This window comes from Panthera tigris, chromosome C1 (assembly GCF_018350195.1).
Source record: "Panthera tigris isolate Pti1 chromosome C1, P.tigris_Pti1_mat1.1, whole genome shotgun sequence".
Taxonomy (NCBI): Eukaryota; Metazoa; Chordata; class Mammalia; order Carnivora; family Felidae; genus Panthera; species Panthera tigris.
Window position 1 is genome coordinate 27,749,656 of NC_056667.1, and position 15,503 is coordinate 27,765,158.

The 15,503-nt window shown below is 60.2% G+C and overlaps 1 protein-coding gene across 4 annotated transcripts in view; it reads right to left on the reverse strand.

The window, feature by feature from the left end:
• Positions 1-4,618: 4,618 nt before the first annotated feature.
• STK40 (serine/threonine kinase 40) overlaps positions 4,619-15,503 on the reverse strand; it is a 39,978-nt gene continuing 29,093 nt past the window's right edge. For all 4 annotated transcript variants that reach the window (XM_042996512.1, XM_042996510.1, XM_042996513.1 and 1 more), the window contains 5 exons: positions 13,129-13,244; positions 9,115-9,259; positions 8,851-8,970; positions 8,329-8,413; positions 4,619-6,957 (listed from right to left, as the gene is read on the reverse strand). In XM_042996512.1, the coding sequence (XP_042852446.1) occupies positions 6,739-6,957; positions 8,329-8,413; positions 8,851-8,970; positions 9,115-9,259; positions 13,129-13,244 (685 nt within the window). In that variant the 3' untranslated portion in view covers positions 4,619-6,738. The remainder of the gene's footprint in view (positions 6,958-8,328; positions 8,414-8,850; positions 8,971-9,114; positions 9,260-13,128; positions 13,245-15,503) is intronic.

Consider the following 15,503-nt stretch of genomic DNA (forward strand, 5'->3'; position numbering starts at 1 on the left):
CTGAACACCTGAGGGCGCTTCTGTGCGGAGCAGGTTTGGGGGCAGAGCTTCAGGCTAGATTGTTAGATACGCGATGTCCCCCACATACCCAGGGGTGGTGGCAGAGGGAGGAAGCCGCCAGGGGTCTGGGCGGGACGCGCAGTTGAGGGCCCTCAACACCTAAGATGGATTGGACACTCCGGGAGCGGGTGGGATCACCTCTGGGGCCGGGAGGGAAGAGTAAGCCGCCGAAGCCTGAGCTCGGATGCCGCAACCTCGAGGGCTCTCGTGGAGGAGTCGGCGAGAGACGGGTGAGGTGGGAGGAGGAGTCGGCCAGGACGAGGACAAGGGCGGCCACGGCACACTGAGCGGAGAGGCGAGGGTGAGGCCAGAATCTAACCACTGGCTGTGGTACCGGTGGGTTTCCACGGGTGCAGCGAGCTGCGGAATGCCTCCCACCCGAGCGAACAGTGGCGCGTGCTGCGGCGGTGCTTCCGCGACCCCCCTTGAGGATGCTGTGCCTCCCTTTGCACCTGTGTCTTCGTGGGGCTCCACGTGCGTGCCCCCCCCCCCCCCGCCGGACCTGTGAGGGCGGCATCGGATCGGGATACGCTGTTAAGCCGTGAGCGTGCTATGCGGACCTCTGGGGATTGCTCCCTGCAGACACAGGTGTCTGTATCTGGACTGGTGTGTGACTTGTGTGTTTGGAGTGGGTCAGGCGTGACTCGGCCCTGGTGAAGCAGGCGGCCAGGCTGGAGCAGAGTGGGGGTTGAGCCGGTTCCTGGGCCCAGAGCGCCGCCTTCCCTAGGCGGGGGTTGCGTGTGGCCAGGCTCGGCTGGGTGGGAGAAGCAGCAGCCTGGCCCTGGAAAGGTTCAAAAGTGGCTGAGGGCTGCTCCGGGCGGCCCTGGGGGATGTGCCCAAAGGCCATCCATCCCCACAGCCTCATGCCCTCCTGGCCACCTGCCTATCTGCTTTTCGGCCTGCCTCGCGCTGCCCGCCAGCCTGGCCGCCGGTCTGCCCAGCCGCCTGCTTTCCTGTTGTGCTGCCCGGGTCTCTGCGCATGTATCACGGCCTGGCGTGCCTCCCGTCGGTCCACCTGCTGATTTTCCGCCCTGTCTGCCGGCCTCTGACCTGAGGCCTGCCCCCCTGCCCGCTTGCGGGCTGCCTCTCCGCTTTCCTGTCAGCCTGTGAGACTTGAGATTTGTCACCTTGGGAGGCACAGAGAGTGATCCTAAGATGAAACACAGGAAAGACAGGTCTTTTTTTTTCATGTTTATTTTGACAGAGAAAGAGAGAGCACGGGTGTGCACACAGAAGGGGCAGAGAGAGGGGGAGAGAGAGAATCCCTTGCAGCTCCTCACTGTTAGCACAGAGCCTGACACGGGGCTCGAGCTCCCGGATCTGTGACATCATAACCTGAGCCGACTGAAATCGAGAGTCGGATGCTTAACTGACTGAGCCACCCAGGCGCCCCAAGACAGGTCTTGATGGGAGGTCAGGGGACCGAGAGAAACAGACCTGTAGGAGGGATCTCAGGGGGGCTGGCGTTTTCAAAACCCCACGCAGGACACGACCCTGCCCCCTTCCCCAGTGGCCGAGCTGGGGATTGGCCTCAGCAGCTCTATTCCTGACACTGGGGCCTCCCCACTGAGGGGTTCAGGAGCTGATTGGGTCTCAGACGGAGGAGAGAAGGTGACCAACCGATGGCTTCCTTAAACCTGCCCAGCCCTCTGAACGCCCTTTAGCCCTGGGACAGCTGCTGGGCAGAGGGCACAGTGGAGTTTGCACAATGAACAGTAACAGTTACGGGTACGAGTGCCCTCCCGGTAGCTGGTACTTAGCGAAGTGCTATGTGCACATTTCACCTTCAGATCCCCCGGTAACCCTGTGTAGTTTGTAGCATGACTCCCATTGTACAGAGGAGGAAAGTGAGGCTCAGGTCAAGCACGTGTGTGTGGTCATGTGGCTGTCAGGGGTGGGGTCTGGACGTGAACTTCGGAGCCCAAGCTCCCCACCAGCCTTCCACGGGGCCGTTTTAGGTCACGGTTCTCCACCCAGTCAGACCCAAAGCCGCCTTTTCACAATACTTTATGTTGCTGCTTTTATGCCCCTGAAACGAAACTTATGGCTAATATACCCACCTCCACATCTAATTAAAAATACAACGTAATATAAACGAAAGGTAATGATCTGTGTTTGTGACGGGGTCAATTGCCAGTCAGGTGACAGCTCTGAGGCACTGGGACATTGCGGTGGTGTCACGGAAACGGTGAAGGGCTCTTGGTAAAGTTCTGAACAAGACCGAGTACCGATTTCCTCCACTTTTACACAGGGGTTGCATTCCCAGAAGATTCAGTGTATGTTATGTGTCTGCCAGTCCTTTGTGTTTATGTATAAGAGGGAGTTAGATTCTTGGCTCTGGTCATTGTAAACAACTTTTCACTCATGTCGTGCAGGATGTGGAATCTGCCTGCCTTGTGGGGCTGTCTCCGCACCCCCCCCAAATGCCAGCAGCACCCCTGTCATTCTGATAAGCTCCCCCCAACTCCCTCGCCCCCACACAGATGCACAGCAAGGAGTCCTGCCCTCATGGAGCTCAGCGTTTGAGGAGGGAAGACAGATATAACTAATAATCTGATATAGGATCTGATATGAGGCTGTGATAAGCCCAGTGGAGGAACACAGAGCAGGGTGAGGGGTTAGAGAAGGCCACATGTTCAGGAACAGCCTCTCTGAGGAGGTGACATTTTGAGCAGAGGGAAGCCAGGGAAGGAGCCATGTAAGTATCTGGGGCAAGAGGCTTCCAGAAGTAATAGCCTATACGAAGGCCCTGAGGTGGAACCCTCCTTTGGGATCAGCAAGGAGCCCAGTGTGGCTGGCACAGGGAGTGAGGAGGGGTGGGGGGCCCACAAGTCAGAGGGAGGCCAGGTGTAGAGCCCTGTGGTGTGGAGCTCTCTAAGACACAGACAGACATCTGGATGTTATCCTGCGTGGGATGGAAGCCATCAGAGGTGTCAGCAGGAGGGGGACAAAATCGGACTTCCCAAAGGCTCATTCTGGCTGCTGTGTGGCCCTTGGGCTGTTGTAGGGGCAGGGTGGGAGCGGGGAGAGCAGGAAGCAACAGGAGGGGCTGGGAGAAGTGGTCAGATTCTGCCTGGCTGGTGACAGGATTAGCAGTGGGTTAGGACTGCAGGAGGGGCAAGAAGTCAAGGCAAGGTTGGTTTTGGAACCTGAGCAACTGAGCCACCGAGACTCCATTCCCTCCTTTCCCCACCTCAGAGAGCTGGGCAGCTGCAGTCTGCCTTCCCTGATACGCTGGAGACCGCGAGGTAGCTAAAGCTGATAGAAACTGCTCAGTTCTTGTTGGACTTCTCAGGAGCAGAGGAGGCTGTTGATCGCCCCCCCCCCCCCCCCCCCCTTTCTGGTACCTTCCCCTTCCGTGGCTTCCAGGGCTCACAATAAAAACGGAGGAGCCATCTGATAAGTTTAGATCAACGAACCAACAGTTCTGGTGCGCGAGCTGCACGCCAAGCCAGTTCTAGGTGCGGGGGACATGCTAGTCAGCAAAACAGAGTCCCTGCCTGTGTCGGTGAGTGGAAAGCCTGATCCATGCGTGTGCGCAGGAGACACCTGTTCACGGGAACTGGGGCTGATCAGGTGGGGGGACAGAAAGGAGGCGGACATGGGGACGAGGCCCAGGCGCAGCCGCCGGCAGAGCCAGAGTGCGGCAATGGCGCGCTGGGGGCGGGCGTGCCTTCTGGCCGAGCATCGGGACAGCTCGACAGCCAAGTTACGGGTCAGGTGAGACGGGGGAAATGTGTGTAGACTTGGGAGTGACCAGGGAGGTGGGGGCCACTTGGCTGCCGGGTGGGCGTGGTGGAGGGCAGGGGCGAGGGGCCGGAGGCGGCTCTGAGTACCTGTAGAGACCCAGGGCCTTCTCACTCTTGCCGTGTGGATGCTTGACTGGGAGGGGGCTCCTCGGCGTGGAGCTCTGCTCCTCTTGTGTGTGGGTTCCCCAACATAGAAATGCGTCTTCCGGGGCACTGTGGTGTGCGGAGGGAGGGGCCGGCCTACCTCCAGCGTCACCGCTCCGTGCTCCATCCGCAAAGTCTAAATTCAGACAAAGGAAGGAAGGAAAGAAAGGAAGGAAGGAAGCCCCGTGGCTTCCTATGGAAGGGAGCGAGGGGGGAGGGCAGTGCAGGAAAAGGCCTGCCTGGCCCTTCTTACCCCAGTTGCCCTGGATGGGCCTGTGGGCGCATGGGCAGTCTGGCTGGCCAGGTCCCCCCGACCCCAGGTGGTCGCTCCCACATCACTACTCTGTGAGCGGCCGCTCCGGGCTGCCTCCTGCCTGCACCGGTCCAGGGCTGAGCAGGCCAAGCAGGGAGAGCACCCTGGGGCACTCGGTGGGGGTGGGCACTAGTGGGTGGGAGACCGCCTGGGGAGTTCCGGTCCCCCATCCAGGCGGTGGCGCTGGTTGGGCGACTGGGGGTAGGGGTGTTGTCCTGGGTTGGAGCGGGGGGGGGGGGGGGGGGGCAGAGCTGCAGGAAGCCCGCGCTGCCTGGCTGGGGGCAGTGGGGGGGGGAGCACAGACACACAGGTGAGAAGGGCAAGAACAGCAGACGGTACAGGCCACACCGGCTCCAGGTCAGGAAGTTTTATTGCTGACATGCAGGAAGAGTCCCCGTGTAGTACAAAAATATGTCTTTATACAAACTTTTTTGTGACTTTTTCTGTTTTGTTTTGTGTCTTTACGACAGGACCTCCCCTTGTGTGACGCCCAGTGAGGGCTGGCCCAGCCTCCTCCCGTTTGCTTTGACACAAACCCAATCAGACACGTGGGCTGACCCAGAGGCCCAGCCGGTCTGATAAGGCCCTGCAGACCCGGAGGGTATTGCTTTGAAAAGGAGGGGAGAGCCGGCACGTGGCCAGAAGGCCCGGAGGGTCTGGGCAGGGGCCCGGCTGAGACCCTCACAGGAGGACAGTCCCAGGGGCTGGGAGCCCTAGGCCAGACTGCATTTCTGCTCCCTTGGGAGACTTTTTGAAATAAATATAGAAAAGAGGACATCCCCTGCCCCTGCAGCACAACGCCCTGGCTCTCAGCCGCTGGCCAGCCGATAGAGGCAGGGCTTCGTGCTCAGGGGGAGTAAGTGCTGGGCTCAGGCGGGCTCCCACAGACCCACTGAGGCAGAGGCATGAGGCGCCCAAGTGCTGGGATGGGGGCATGGGGAGGAAGGGGCATGGGCGGCCCTGCTACTGCTGGCAAGAGGTGGCCCCATTTTTTCCAGATGGGGAAACTGAGGCACAAGGAGGTTTGGGAACTTGCCCAAGTCACTCACAGTGAGTCAGCTTTTTGGGGGGGGGGGCGGCTCACACTCTGGGAAACAAGGTCACACAGGCCGCGGTCACCTCCCCATTGGGGAACGAGAACAGACAGGAAGGACCTGAGGGGCCCAGGGCTACCTGGAAGTGCACACTCAGCCTTTCCAGGGGTGCCTGGAGGGGGTAGGCCAGAGGAGGGGTCTTTGCTTGGCCCTGGGCAAGGCCAAGTCCAGTGAGGGAGAGCGGGAGGGAAGGGCATTCTGGTGAGAACAGTGTTCTGGCAAGACGGGCATCCACTTCAAAATCTCGGCTCAAAAAGGGCAACAGGCCTGTTCTCAAGCCAGGCAGACCCCCCAGGCCCTGCAGCTCTCCCCACAAGCCCCACGGCCCACATGAAGGGGCCTGGCCAGGGTCTGCTGGGAGAGACACCCCATCCGTTATGGGGCAAGAACAGGAGGGGAGATGTCCCCACCGCTCCGCGAACACAGAGGGGTGTGGGGAGCAAGAGGGCGTGCGGGCAGGGCCCGTCTGTCCACGGCCAGCCCGGCACGCCCCTCCCCGCCCGACCACCAGGCACCCCTTTCACATCTGTCAACGTCACCTCGGTACCACGGTGAGGGGTGCAGAAGGAAACCAGGGTTAACGCGAGGATGTACAGCACCTCAGAGAAGCTACTGAGATGGGAGAAAGAGAACCAAGTCTAGAAAGGCCTCCCCATCACCAGAAACAGGAGGGACCGGTGGGCTGGAGGTAGGGGGGCCGGCAAGAAGGGGCTTCTGAGCCTGGGGGATGAGGAGGGGGCCCATCTGTGGGCGGTGGACTCCCTGCTGTCCAGCCGGGGGTGGGGGTGGGGGGCAGAGAGTGGCCATGGGCGGAGCCACCTAGAGATGGGAGAGAAGTTGGTTTCAGTACAAAAATAAATATATCTGAATTCTGCTTAAGATGAGGTGAAGGTTTTCCAAAGCTTGGACTGAGGGGCCTGGGGTCAGAGGGGAGGGATGGAAACAGACTGGGGGTGGGGGGGCCGGGGAGGGCGGTGGGGAGTGGGCGTTCGTTTTGGGAGCCAGCAGCGAGCTGCGCCTTCAGCTTATTTGTCTGTGGGGGGACAGCCGCCCCGGCCTGGCCGCTGGGCGGTGGGCGGGCTCCCTCCTCCTCCCTCTCACTCAGTCCAGAGACAGCATGGTTAAAGAGCCAGAGGTAGATTAAAACGTCATGATTAAAAGCAGATTAGTTATCTAGGCTTCTCAGATTAAAAAACCAAACAATCAAGCAATCATTCCCAAGGTAGCTTCGTGGTACCTCTGCTGACCCCCTGTGTGACCTGCGCTGTCCCTGCCCCGTCCCCCGCCGCGGCCTGGGAGAGAGTTCGGGCCGCCTGCCGGGGGGCTGGGGGGGCCGGGAAGAGGTTGGCGGGTGGTGCTGGCGCCCTGCCCGAGGGGGCTACTTGCGCAGGTAGCGCTGCGCCAGGATGGCCGCGTCCAAGGGGTTCATGGGCTGCGCGTCGTGGCCCAGCCGCCGCACGGGGGGCACGCTGCCGAACTGCCGCTTGGGCACCCAGCTCCGGGCCTCGTGTACGGAGCTCTTCTCCTCGGCCAGCAGCAGCTGCTGCCGCATGTAGTTCTCAAACTCATACTGGGAGCACTCCTCGGTCACCTTCGCCTTTGGGCAGAGACAGAGACACACACACAGAGAGAGAGAGAGAGAGAGAGAGAGAGAGAGAGAGAGAGAGAGGTGGAGGGGGAGAGAAGAGCAGGGAGCCTGTGTTAGGTGACTCGGCTCCAGAGGCTGCCCTCCCCAGGCAGCAGCCCCTTGGACCGGGTCTGGCTGGGTGGCCCGCAGTTTGGGTCCCCGAAGCCCTCCACCCAGCCTGGACCTAGCCTGCTGGCCGTCCTGGGGGTCGCCCCAGCTGAAGCACAGGGCTGGGGCGTGAGCCGGATCCCTTCCCCCCACCCCGATCCTAACCCACTGACCTTGGGAGAGGTCGCATTACTTTCCTCAGCTGTGAAGAGGGGCAGGAGTCCCCCCTCAGAGGCGGTCTCGAGAGGCCGGGGGGGCGGGGGGCCCATACAAGTCAAGTGCTACGAGGGGTCTGGGGCTGGGGGCTCACCACCTGGGTGAGCCTGGAGCACCCAGGCAGACGGTAGCAAACCAAAGTGGTCCGTCCCCATGCTGGTCATCACACGGGGAGGGCAGGGCTCTGGACTGGAACTTGGGGTCAAGTCTCAGCTCCACTACTTCTGAGCTGTGTGACTGGGAAGATTAGTTCACCTCTCTGAACCTCAGTTTCCTCTTTCGTGCAAGGAGGATAAGGACACGGGCCGCCCAGGCCTGTGGGGAGGACCCACTGGAATGCACTGGGGGCGGTGGCACCTAGGCAGGGCAGGGCCTGCAACTCTCTTCTCAAGGGTCAGTGGTCTCTGGTGCAGTCCCAGGAGGCTCCTCCTGCAGTGGGTGGGTGGGGGCGGAGGGGGAGGGGCCTTACGGCAGCCCTCCCAGGCCTCACCGAGCCCTGCCCTCCAGGGGGCACCCTAAGATCACCTGCCAGCGGCTGTCAAAGGCCCTGGTTTCTGCCCCCACCCCAGGCCCGGCACTTTCTCCATTGCAGGGAGCAGGAAATGAGAGAAAACTGGGAGAAAATGAATCATCTGGAAAGGGAAGAGCAGAAAGGCTGAGAGAGAGAGAGACTCTGTGAGTCAGAGGCAGAGAAATGTGGCTGTTTAAAGGGCCAGCACACAGCAGGGCCAGGGCTTGGGCAGCAAGAGGAAGCTGAGAGAGGGCCAGGCGGGGCCCCCACCTCCACTGCCCCACGGCGCTCTTGCACGGCTGCCAACCGAGCCGGATGCAAGGCAGGCCCCAGGCAGCTCAGACCGAGGACCTAAGTGTCCCTTTCCTACGTCAAAGGATGAGGCTGAGGCCACGGCGGCCTTGTGGCCTGCCGGGAGCTGCCATCTCTGCCCTGGCCATGCCTGTCCTCCCGGGACGCTGGTCCCTTGGGACTGGGTAATGGCCCATCTGGCCTTCCCGACTCACCTCCTGGGAGCTGTCTGCATTGCTCATCTGGTCGTCGATGTCAGGAACCACTTGCAAAGGCCCGCTCAGAGATGACAAGGACTGCCTGCAGGGGACAGACGAGTCGGGCTGGCCGCGGGCAGCCCTGGCCCCTGCTCCCCAGGCCCGCTGGCCGGAGCCCAGACAGGCCAGGTCCCCACTGCTCTGAGACAGACCTGGGGGGATCACAGCTCGGCAAATTCTTGACATGAATGACCTGTTCCCAAGCCTCAGTTTTCTCATCCAATAATGGGGGACATCTCTACCTCACAGGCTGTCAGATAATGCCAATCCCACAGTTGGCATTAACTGGCATGCAGGAGATGCTTGACCCTGAGTTCTGCCGGCACACTTCCAATCTTGCCCATGGGGAAAATCTGGAAACCTGACTCTGTCTGGCAAAGAAGCAGGCTCAACCTTAGGCTGCTTTTCCGAACGGGATGGGCAGTGCCTAAGGCCGGGCAGAACCCAGCCTTCCACCTGGCCCAGCACCTGCCCGCTTACCACGATGCGATGATGGCACTGAGGGCCTCCAGGACATCGGCCGCGGCGAGGCGCTGCTGGGGGTCAAGGACCAGCAGTTTCCGGATGAGACACACGGTGTTCTCAGAAACCCGCCCGTCCCTGATGTGGCAGAGGGAGAGGGCTCAGGCGGTGCAGGCTGGTGCTGGGTCTCTGTGACCCACGACTCCAAATCTCACTTTGTTGTTTCCGTCCCTCAAGCCTGAGGGCTGGGCCTCCCTCCCCTCCCCAGGGAGCAGGACTCACTCAGGGATGGTGTACTCGGCGGCCTTGATCTTGCGGAAGAGCTCCTGTGGGATGCTGTCGTAGAAGGGGAACTGGCCGTAAAGCATGGTGAAGAGCACCACACCCAGGGCCCACATGTCGCTTGGCTTGCCCCGGTACGGCCGGCCTGTGGGGCACATGGACACGCACACGCTCAGCCCACAGCCGGGGAAGAGCTAAGTGCTGGGATTCCCTCAGCCTAACAGCCACCTGCCTGAAATCCCACCCATGGGACCCCTCTACCTTGTCACTCTCTCCCTCTACCTCCACGCAGGCTGATGCCCCACCTTGGAGCGACTCCCGGAAGACAAGGGATTACATTGGGCCTTGCGAAGGCCACCCACCTGCACACCGGCCCTGCTCTGCCAGGCTGCGAGCTCCTGGGGGCTGGGCCTGGGTCTGTGGCCCCAGCACCCAGCAAAGCAGCTCGCAGAGCAGGTGGCCAGTAGTGTGTGTAGAACAAAGAGCTACCCGGTTCGGGACCAGTTAGCCATCCCACCCCAATCACTATCCCCTCACCCCAAAGCACTTAGCCCAATCTGTAAGGATCCCCTCCCTCGTCTTCCCCACTAGAAGGAGGTAAGTTCTCAGATGCAGGCGCCTCTCTGCTTGGCTCACCGCTGAGCCCCGGTGCCTAGCACGGACCCAAATATTTTGCTAAAGGAATGAATATCTAGTTAACTCTCTGTGCTAGTTTCCGTCCCTGCAAAATAGAAGGGAGCAGACATTTAACTGAGCATCCACGTTGTAACAGCATTGGAAGAGACACTTTTATTTCATTATGCCTCCATCAAACTCCATGAATTAGATATTGTCTCTATTTTTCCAGAACGAGGCACGGGAATGTCACTTGTCCAAGGCCACACGACCGGCCACAGAAGCCCTGCTACTCCCTCTTTCGGGGCAAGCCATCCACGCACCCACCTGTGCTCAAGCTCCTCCCGTGCCAGTCACTGCCTGACCTGTTCCCGCAAACAAAACAGAACCGAGGCCTTTCAAAGTTCCCCGCCCGCCTGGTCCTTGGACAGCATTCTGCCTGGCACAGCAGCTGACTCGGCGGCAGCCCAGACCCCAGAATGTGACTCAGCCCCCAAGGGCATGGAAGAAATGCTGCCAGGCGCCTCAGTGTCACCTCCTGGGTACCAGGCAGCGCCTGGACATCCAGGATCCCTGGATGGTCCTGAAGTTGCCTGGGTGGCCACAGACACCTTTGGGATGGGAGATACTGGTTCTGAAGGTCTCTCCAGGCCCGCTGAGGGTCAAGCGGCTTAACCAATGGGCGTCTATGGCACCTGTGCACACAAGTGTTGTTCCACGGGCCTCCTTCATCTAGTCTGTTCCTTTGCCTGCAAAATGGGACAGGAAGCCGGCCTCACAGGGCCACATGGGGAGTGAGCGTCTCTTTGCCCTGGCTGGTGCGGCAGGCAGTTTTGTGGGGATGAGCCTCTGCCACGCTTTCTCCAAGGCTGTGTCACCCCGGCCCTGCCAAAGAGCAGCCTGGGTGACCTTGTGCGGTTGACCCCACGGTCAACTCAAGGGCAGCCCCTTTCTGGACCCTGCTCCACCATGTGGGGTCACCAACAGAGTCCGTCTGTGCTACTACTCTTAGTATGGCTCCAAAAAAGGCACCGGCTTGTCCTGCAGCAGCCGCAGGTGGCTCCTGCCGGGACGCCCATGAAAGAATCGGGGGCCAAGGATGCAGGGGCACCGCGGCCGGGGCAGTGTGGGCTCCCTCAGCCTGAGCCCCAGGACGTCTGCCCGGACCTGGATGGGGGATGGAAGGCCCCCTCCAGCAGACAAGCTCTCCAGGGAGCCCTGCCTGGGCAGGCAACCTTTCCCTGAGCTTCGCTTTTGAGGGAACGCTGAACTTCAAGCCTTCCTTTTGTAATGATAATTGCAGCCAATGTTTATTAGCCAGACGGCAGGTTAAAGGCCTGATTTGATCCCACAGGACCTTATGAAGTAGGGGCTATTGCCATCCCTGGTTTATAGACAGATGTGCAGTTGGGGCCCAGAGAAGTCAGTAACTTTTCCAACATCACGCAGCTATTAACCAGACTATAAACTCTACGCTGGCAAGGTCATGTTTGCCCTTTCACAGCTCCAGGCCCGATGCCTGAGGCTACGTTCCGCACACAGAAGAAGAGAAGTGGCCGACCTCGGCACTGAGCCCAGAGGGCAGGACATGAAAGTAACTAATCTTTCTGCTCCATCCTCTTAACCACACGGGGAGGGGAGGCGGCGATGCGTTCTGCTTTTAACCCACGAGGAGAAGGGGGCTGAAGGCCGGGTCTCTGGTCTCTGGTCCAGGCTCTCTCTGAAGCACTGGGCTCCTGTTTTATCCTCCAAGACTGGCATGAATCCGGAAGGGCCAGAGACAGGCCACCGGCAGCTACAGGCAGTATCTGCACACGCTAGCCTGGCATCGCTGAGCAGGCCTGACCAAGGGCCTCTTGCCCCTTCTGGGGGCCCCTTCTGCCCCCAGCCCACACGGTCACAGGCCCCACGTCACAGGCCCGGTTCATCATCCTGGCTCTGCCACCCACAGGGATGAGCCGGGGAGTCTCGTGGAGGGCGTCCGGGCTGGGCCGGTCCCCAGGGAGTTGGGGTGCACCTGTGGTGCCTGGATCCCTCTAGCAGGGCCACAGTGACTCCAACCCAAAGCCCGAGGTCCTGGAGAGTGGCAGCGCTGCCCAGGAGAGGCCTGGCATTGCAGCAGAGGCCTCAGCTGGGGGAGGCCTCCAAGGTGTTGCAAATGCTCTGGCGGGTTACGGCAGCCTGCTCCCCGCAAGGATGTGATGGCCTGGGAAGGGGCAGCTCTGTCACCGCGAGGAGGGGTACGTGCGTGCGTGCCGGGCATGACGGCCCCGGAGGCAACCTCGGAAGCTCCGTGTGGAATGGATGGGAACTGAGGTGGAGCCCTTGGTTCCCTAAGGTTCAGAGACGCGATGTGGCAAAGGACGCAGGGGAAAGGAAAGAAAGCCCAGTCGGACATGGGCTTGGGCAGGAGGCGGCCCCGGGCTGGAGCCTCAGTTCTCCCGTTTACCATTAGCTCTGATTTTGGGCAAGAGATTTGATCTCTCCTAGCCTTTGCTCATCTGTAAAAAAAGGACTTGGAATATTTTCCTCACGGGGTAGCTGTGTGGCTCTAAACAGATAATGTGTGTCGTGTGCTCGGCATAGCGCCTAGCGCTTAGCAATATGATCAGGAGGCAGTCAGTACACAGCTGGCTTTTTCATTTTGTGTGTTATCTGTCTCAGCCCCATCAGAAAGTCAGCTCACCATCCATGGCAGCAGGGATGTCTGTCTGCCTGTTCAGTGTTGTATCTGAAGTGTCTAGAACAGGGCCTTCTACGGGGTAGGCCCTTGGTAAATACGGGCGGAAGGAAGGAAGGAAGGAAGGAAGGAACAAATGAAGAGCCAACCCAACTAAGGCAGGGACAGAACAAAGGGAAAGATGTCTTTGAAATGCAAACTCACGGTGGCACAGGGTAAAGACCTGCTCAATGGCTGCCTTTTACACTTGAAATAGGGGATGATGTTCTCGCTCAGGCCCTGCTAGTCTGCCCCACCCCCCTCCCTCTCGGAGCAGCAGCGACACGGCCCTCCAGCTTTGCTCTGTGCTCCTCTGCCCAGTCACACCCCCTCGAGTGCTTCTGTATCCTTCCAATCACAGCTCCAATGTCACTTCCTCAGGAAAGTCCTTCAAGTACCCATTGTTCACACTCACAGAAATATGTTTCATTCCTTCCAAGCACTGATCTCAGAGAATAATTAACCAGGCACCGGCGTGAGGGTCACCATCTTCCTCTCCCATAAGGCCCCAAGTTTTGCACACAGAGGGACAGTACTGGTCTGGACCGCCACCGAAGCCCTGGCACCTAGTGCACCTAGCACAGGCCTGCCCACAGACCCGCCCGGCTGAAGGAACCAACTGCTGCACACCCTGGCTGGTTGGGGGCCTCGGGGCCCGCTGCCTGGCACACCACACGTACCGCTGAGCACATCTGGGCTGATGTAGGCGGGGCTCCCCCGCTGGTCCTTCAGCAGGTCCCCCTCGCTCACAAGATGCTTCCCGAGGCAGAAGTTGGTGATGGTTATCCGATGCGTCCTGGGAGAGAGGGGCAGAGAATGAACAAACCTCCGTGTCTGTACCCGCGGGCGCCCGGCTGCCCCACCTCTCATCCGGGGAACAAAGGAATCACACCCACATCTTCTTCTGCTCCCCTGGCCCCCACCGCCTTCCTACGGCTGTGTGAGCGGTGCCATCGGGGGTGCTGACACCAGCCAGCTGCCCTTGGTTGTCACCACCTGAGCTGTCCCCTGGGCATCTGAGGTCACAGGAATGAGTTGCTCTGACCAGGTGAGTGCTCCAGAAGTACTCCCGGGAACCACTGTCCCGGCTGAGCCTGGGGGCTACAGTTTAGGACTCGGAACAATTTCAGAGATTTCTCAAAACAACCTCACGTGACATCTGGTTTGGAATGACCAGAGGTTTAGTTCAGCTCCCTCATTTATACACAAAGGAAAGTAAGTCCAGCAGGGCTCTGGAATCCACCCATGGTGCCGGCTTTGTTCCCTTTTGCTGATCCCTTTGGTCATCACCCTTGTCATTGTCAATCAGCATCACAGGCAGTACTAAAACTAATGCTTGTGGAGTACTCAGCAGGTGCAGGCCCTGGCTTGCGTGTCTGCTGTGGACTGTTTGCAGTCACCCCTCATAAAAGCCTACGAGGGAGACTTTCTCTCTGTCCCATTTTCACAGATGATGCAGTTCAGGCACAGAGTAATAAAGGGGCTGGCCCAGGGTCACACGGCTAGAGAGCAGGATCCAAGCCTTGGTCTGTCTGGCTCCAGAGCCTGTACTCTGGACTGACACCAGTTGGTACCCATGTGTCCCTGACCAGTGCCCTGCCCCTGAATTTCCCTTCAGTTCCATCAAAGCTAACTCACCCCTTGTCTTGTGCTTCAGACCCTCCTCTGACCTAGAAGACCACAGAACCCCCTATCTGGGAATCATGAGTGAGAGGAGCTTAGGGCTCTGATCCTTTCATGAAGCTCGCAATGTGCACAGAATCAAGTGGCCCAGGGAGGACGCCTTACTCCACACCTTGGCTGTGGGGGTGGGGGTGGGCAGGTAGGCAGGGGAGGGCCAGTGACGCAGGGCGCCTCGCCCCCCACAGAGGGCTCCATGTCGGTGGCTAGGCGGAGAAGCTGGAGGATGGCAGGAAGGGCAGCCCCCAGGGGTCCTCAGGCTGCCAGATGAGTCTCAAGGGTGAAGAGCGGGTCGGCTCAGAGGTATTGGCTGTGCGGGCCCGAGCACGGAATTCCCCGGGAGCTGTGACCAAGAGGCTGTGCGGGCCCTTCAGCTATCTCGGGGAATTCTGCTGGCAAAGGGCTTGGTACAAAACAAAGGTTAGTCTGTCCTCTGCATTCCAAACAGAAACCTCCGACTCTTGCTCTGCATACAGGCCTGCCCTGTCAGATGCCACAGAAATCTGCCTGGTGGCTCCCAGGGGCGGCTAGAGCCTGAGCGTGCGGGCCAAGGGTCTGGCCAAGGACACCACGTCAAGAAGCGGACTGCTCCAGCTCTGGACCGCCCACGTCACTGCCCTGAACGTGGGGCTGCGCTTCGGCAGGGCCCCCACGGAGAGGAAGCACTGCGTTCTTCCCCTCTGCTCAGATGGCAGCTGGAAACGCATCCTGCAGGGGATCTCTCAGGCGCGAGGCCCTGGGAGGGGACCGCTCAGGGCAGCGTCTGGTGGGCTGGGGAGTTAGATTCCCCAGTTCCAGTCCCAGCTTGGCCATTTCCTGGCCGTGAGACCTTGGGCACGTTATTTAATCTCTGATGAAGCAAACCTCAGTTTCCTCATCTGTCAAACAGAATATTAGCACCCATTTCCCAGGACCGTGTTAGGATGTGACAAGAAGACAGTCCCAGGGAAAGCATGCGGCCCCGGGCGTGGTGACTAGTATCTGAGTGCTAGCTGCCAGCTCGGATTACCTCAGGTGGTGGGCACGCCTGGCAGGGACTGGTCATGGGAGACCCCGGGAAAGACCCCATCTGAGGCAGCAGGTGAGGGGAGCCACACTGTGACCACAGGCCCCGGAGCGCAGTGCAGGCTGCGCTTCCCAGTGACTGTGCCGCAGGCCTCGATGTCCCCTGCGTGGGCCAGGCTGGTGGGGCCTGAGGACACCTTGTGCGGCGGGCAGCAGGGCCGAGCCGGCCTACGCTGCCGAGGGCCTGGAGTCTGTCCCACGGGAAGCCACACGGTCAGCTCCGAGACCTCCTGAAGCTTGGCCATGCTCCCCTGCCCTGCCCCCACCACCCAAGTCGGCGGGAGGCGCCCACATCCCTGGGAGCCCCCAG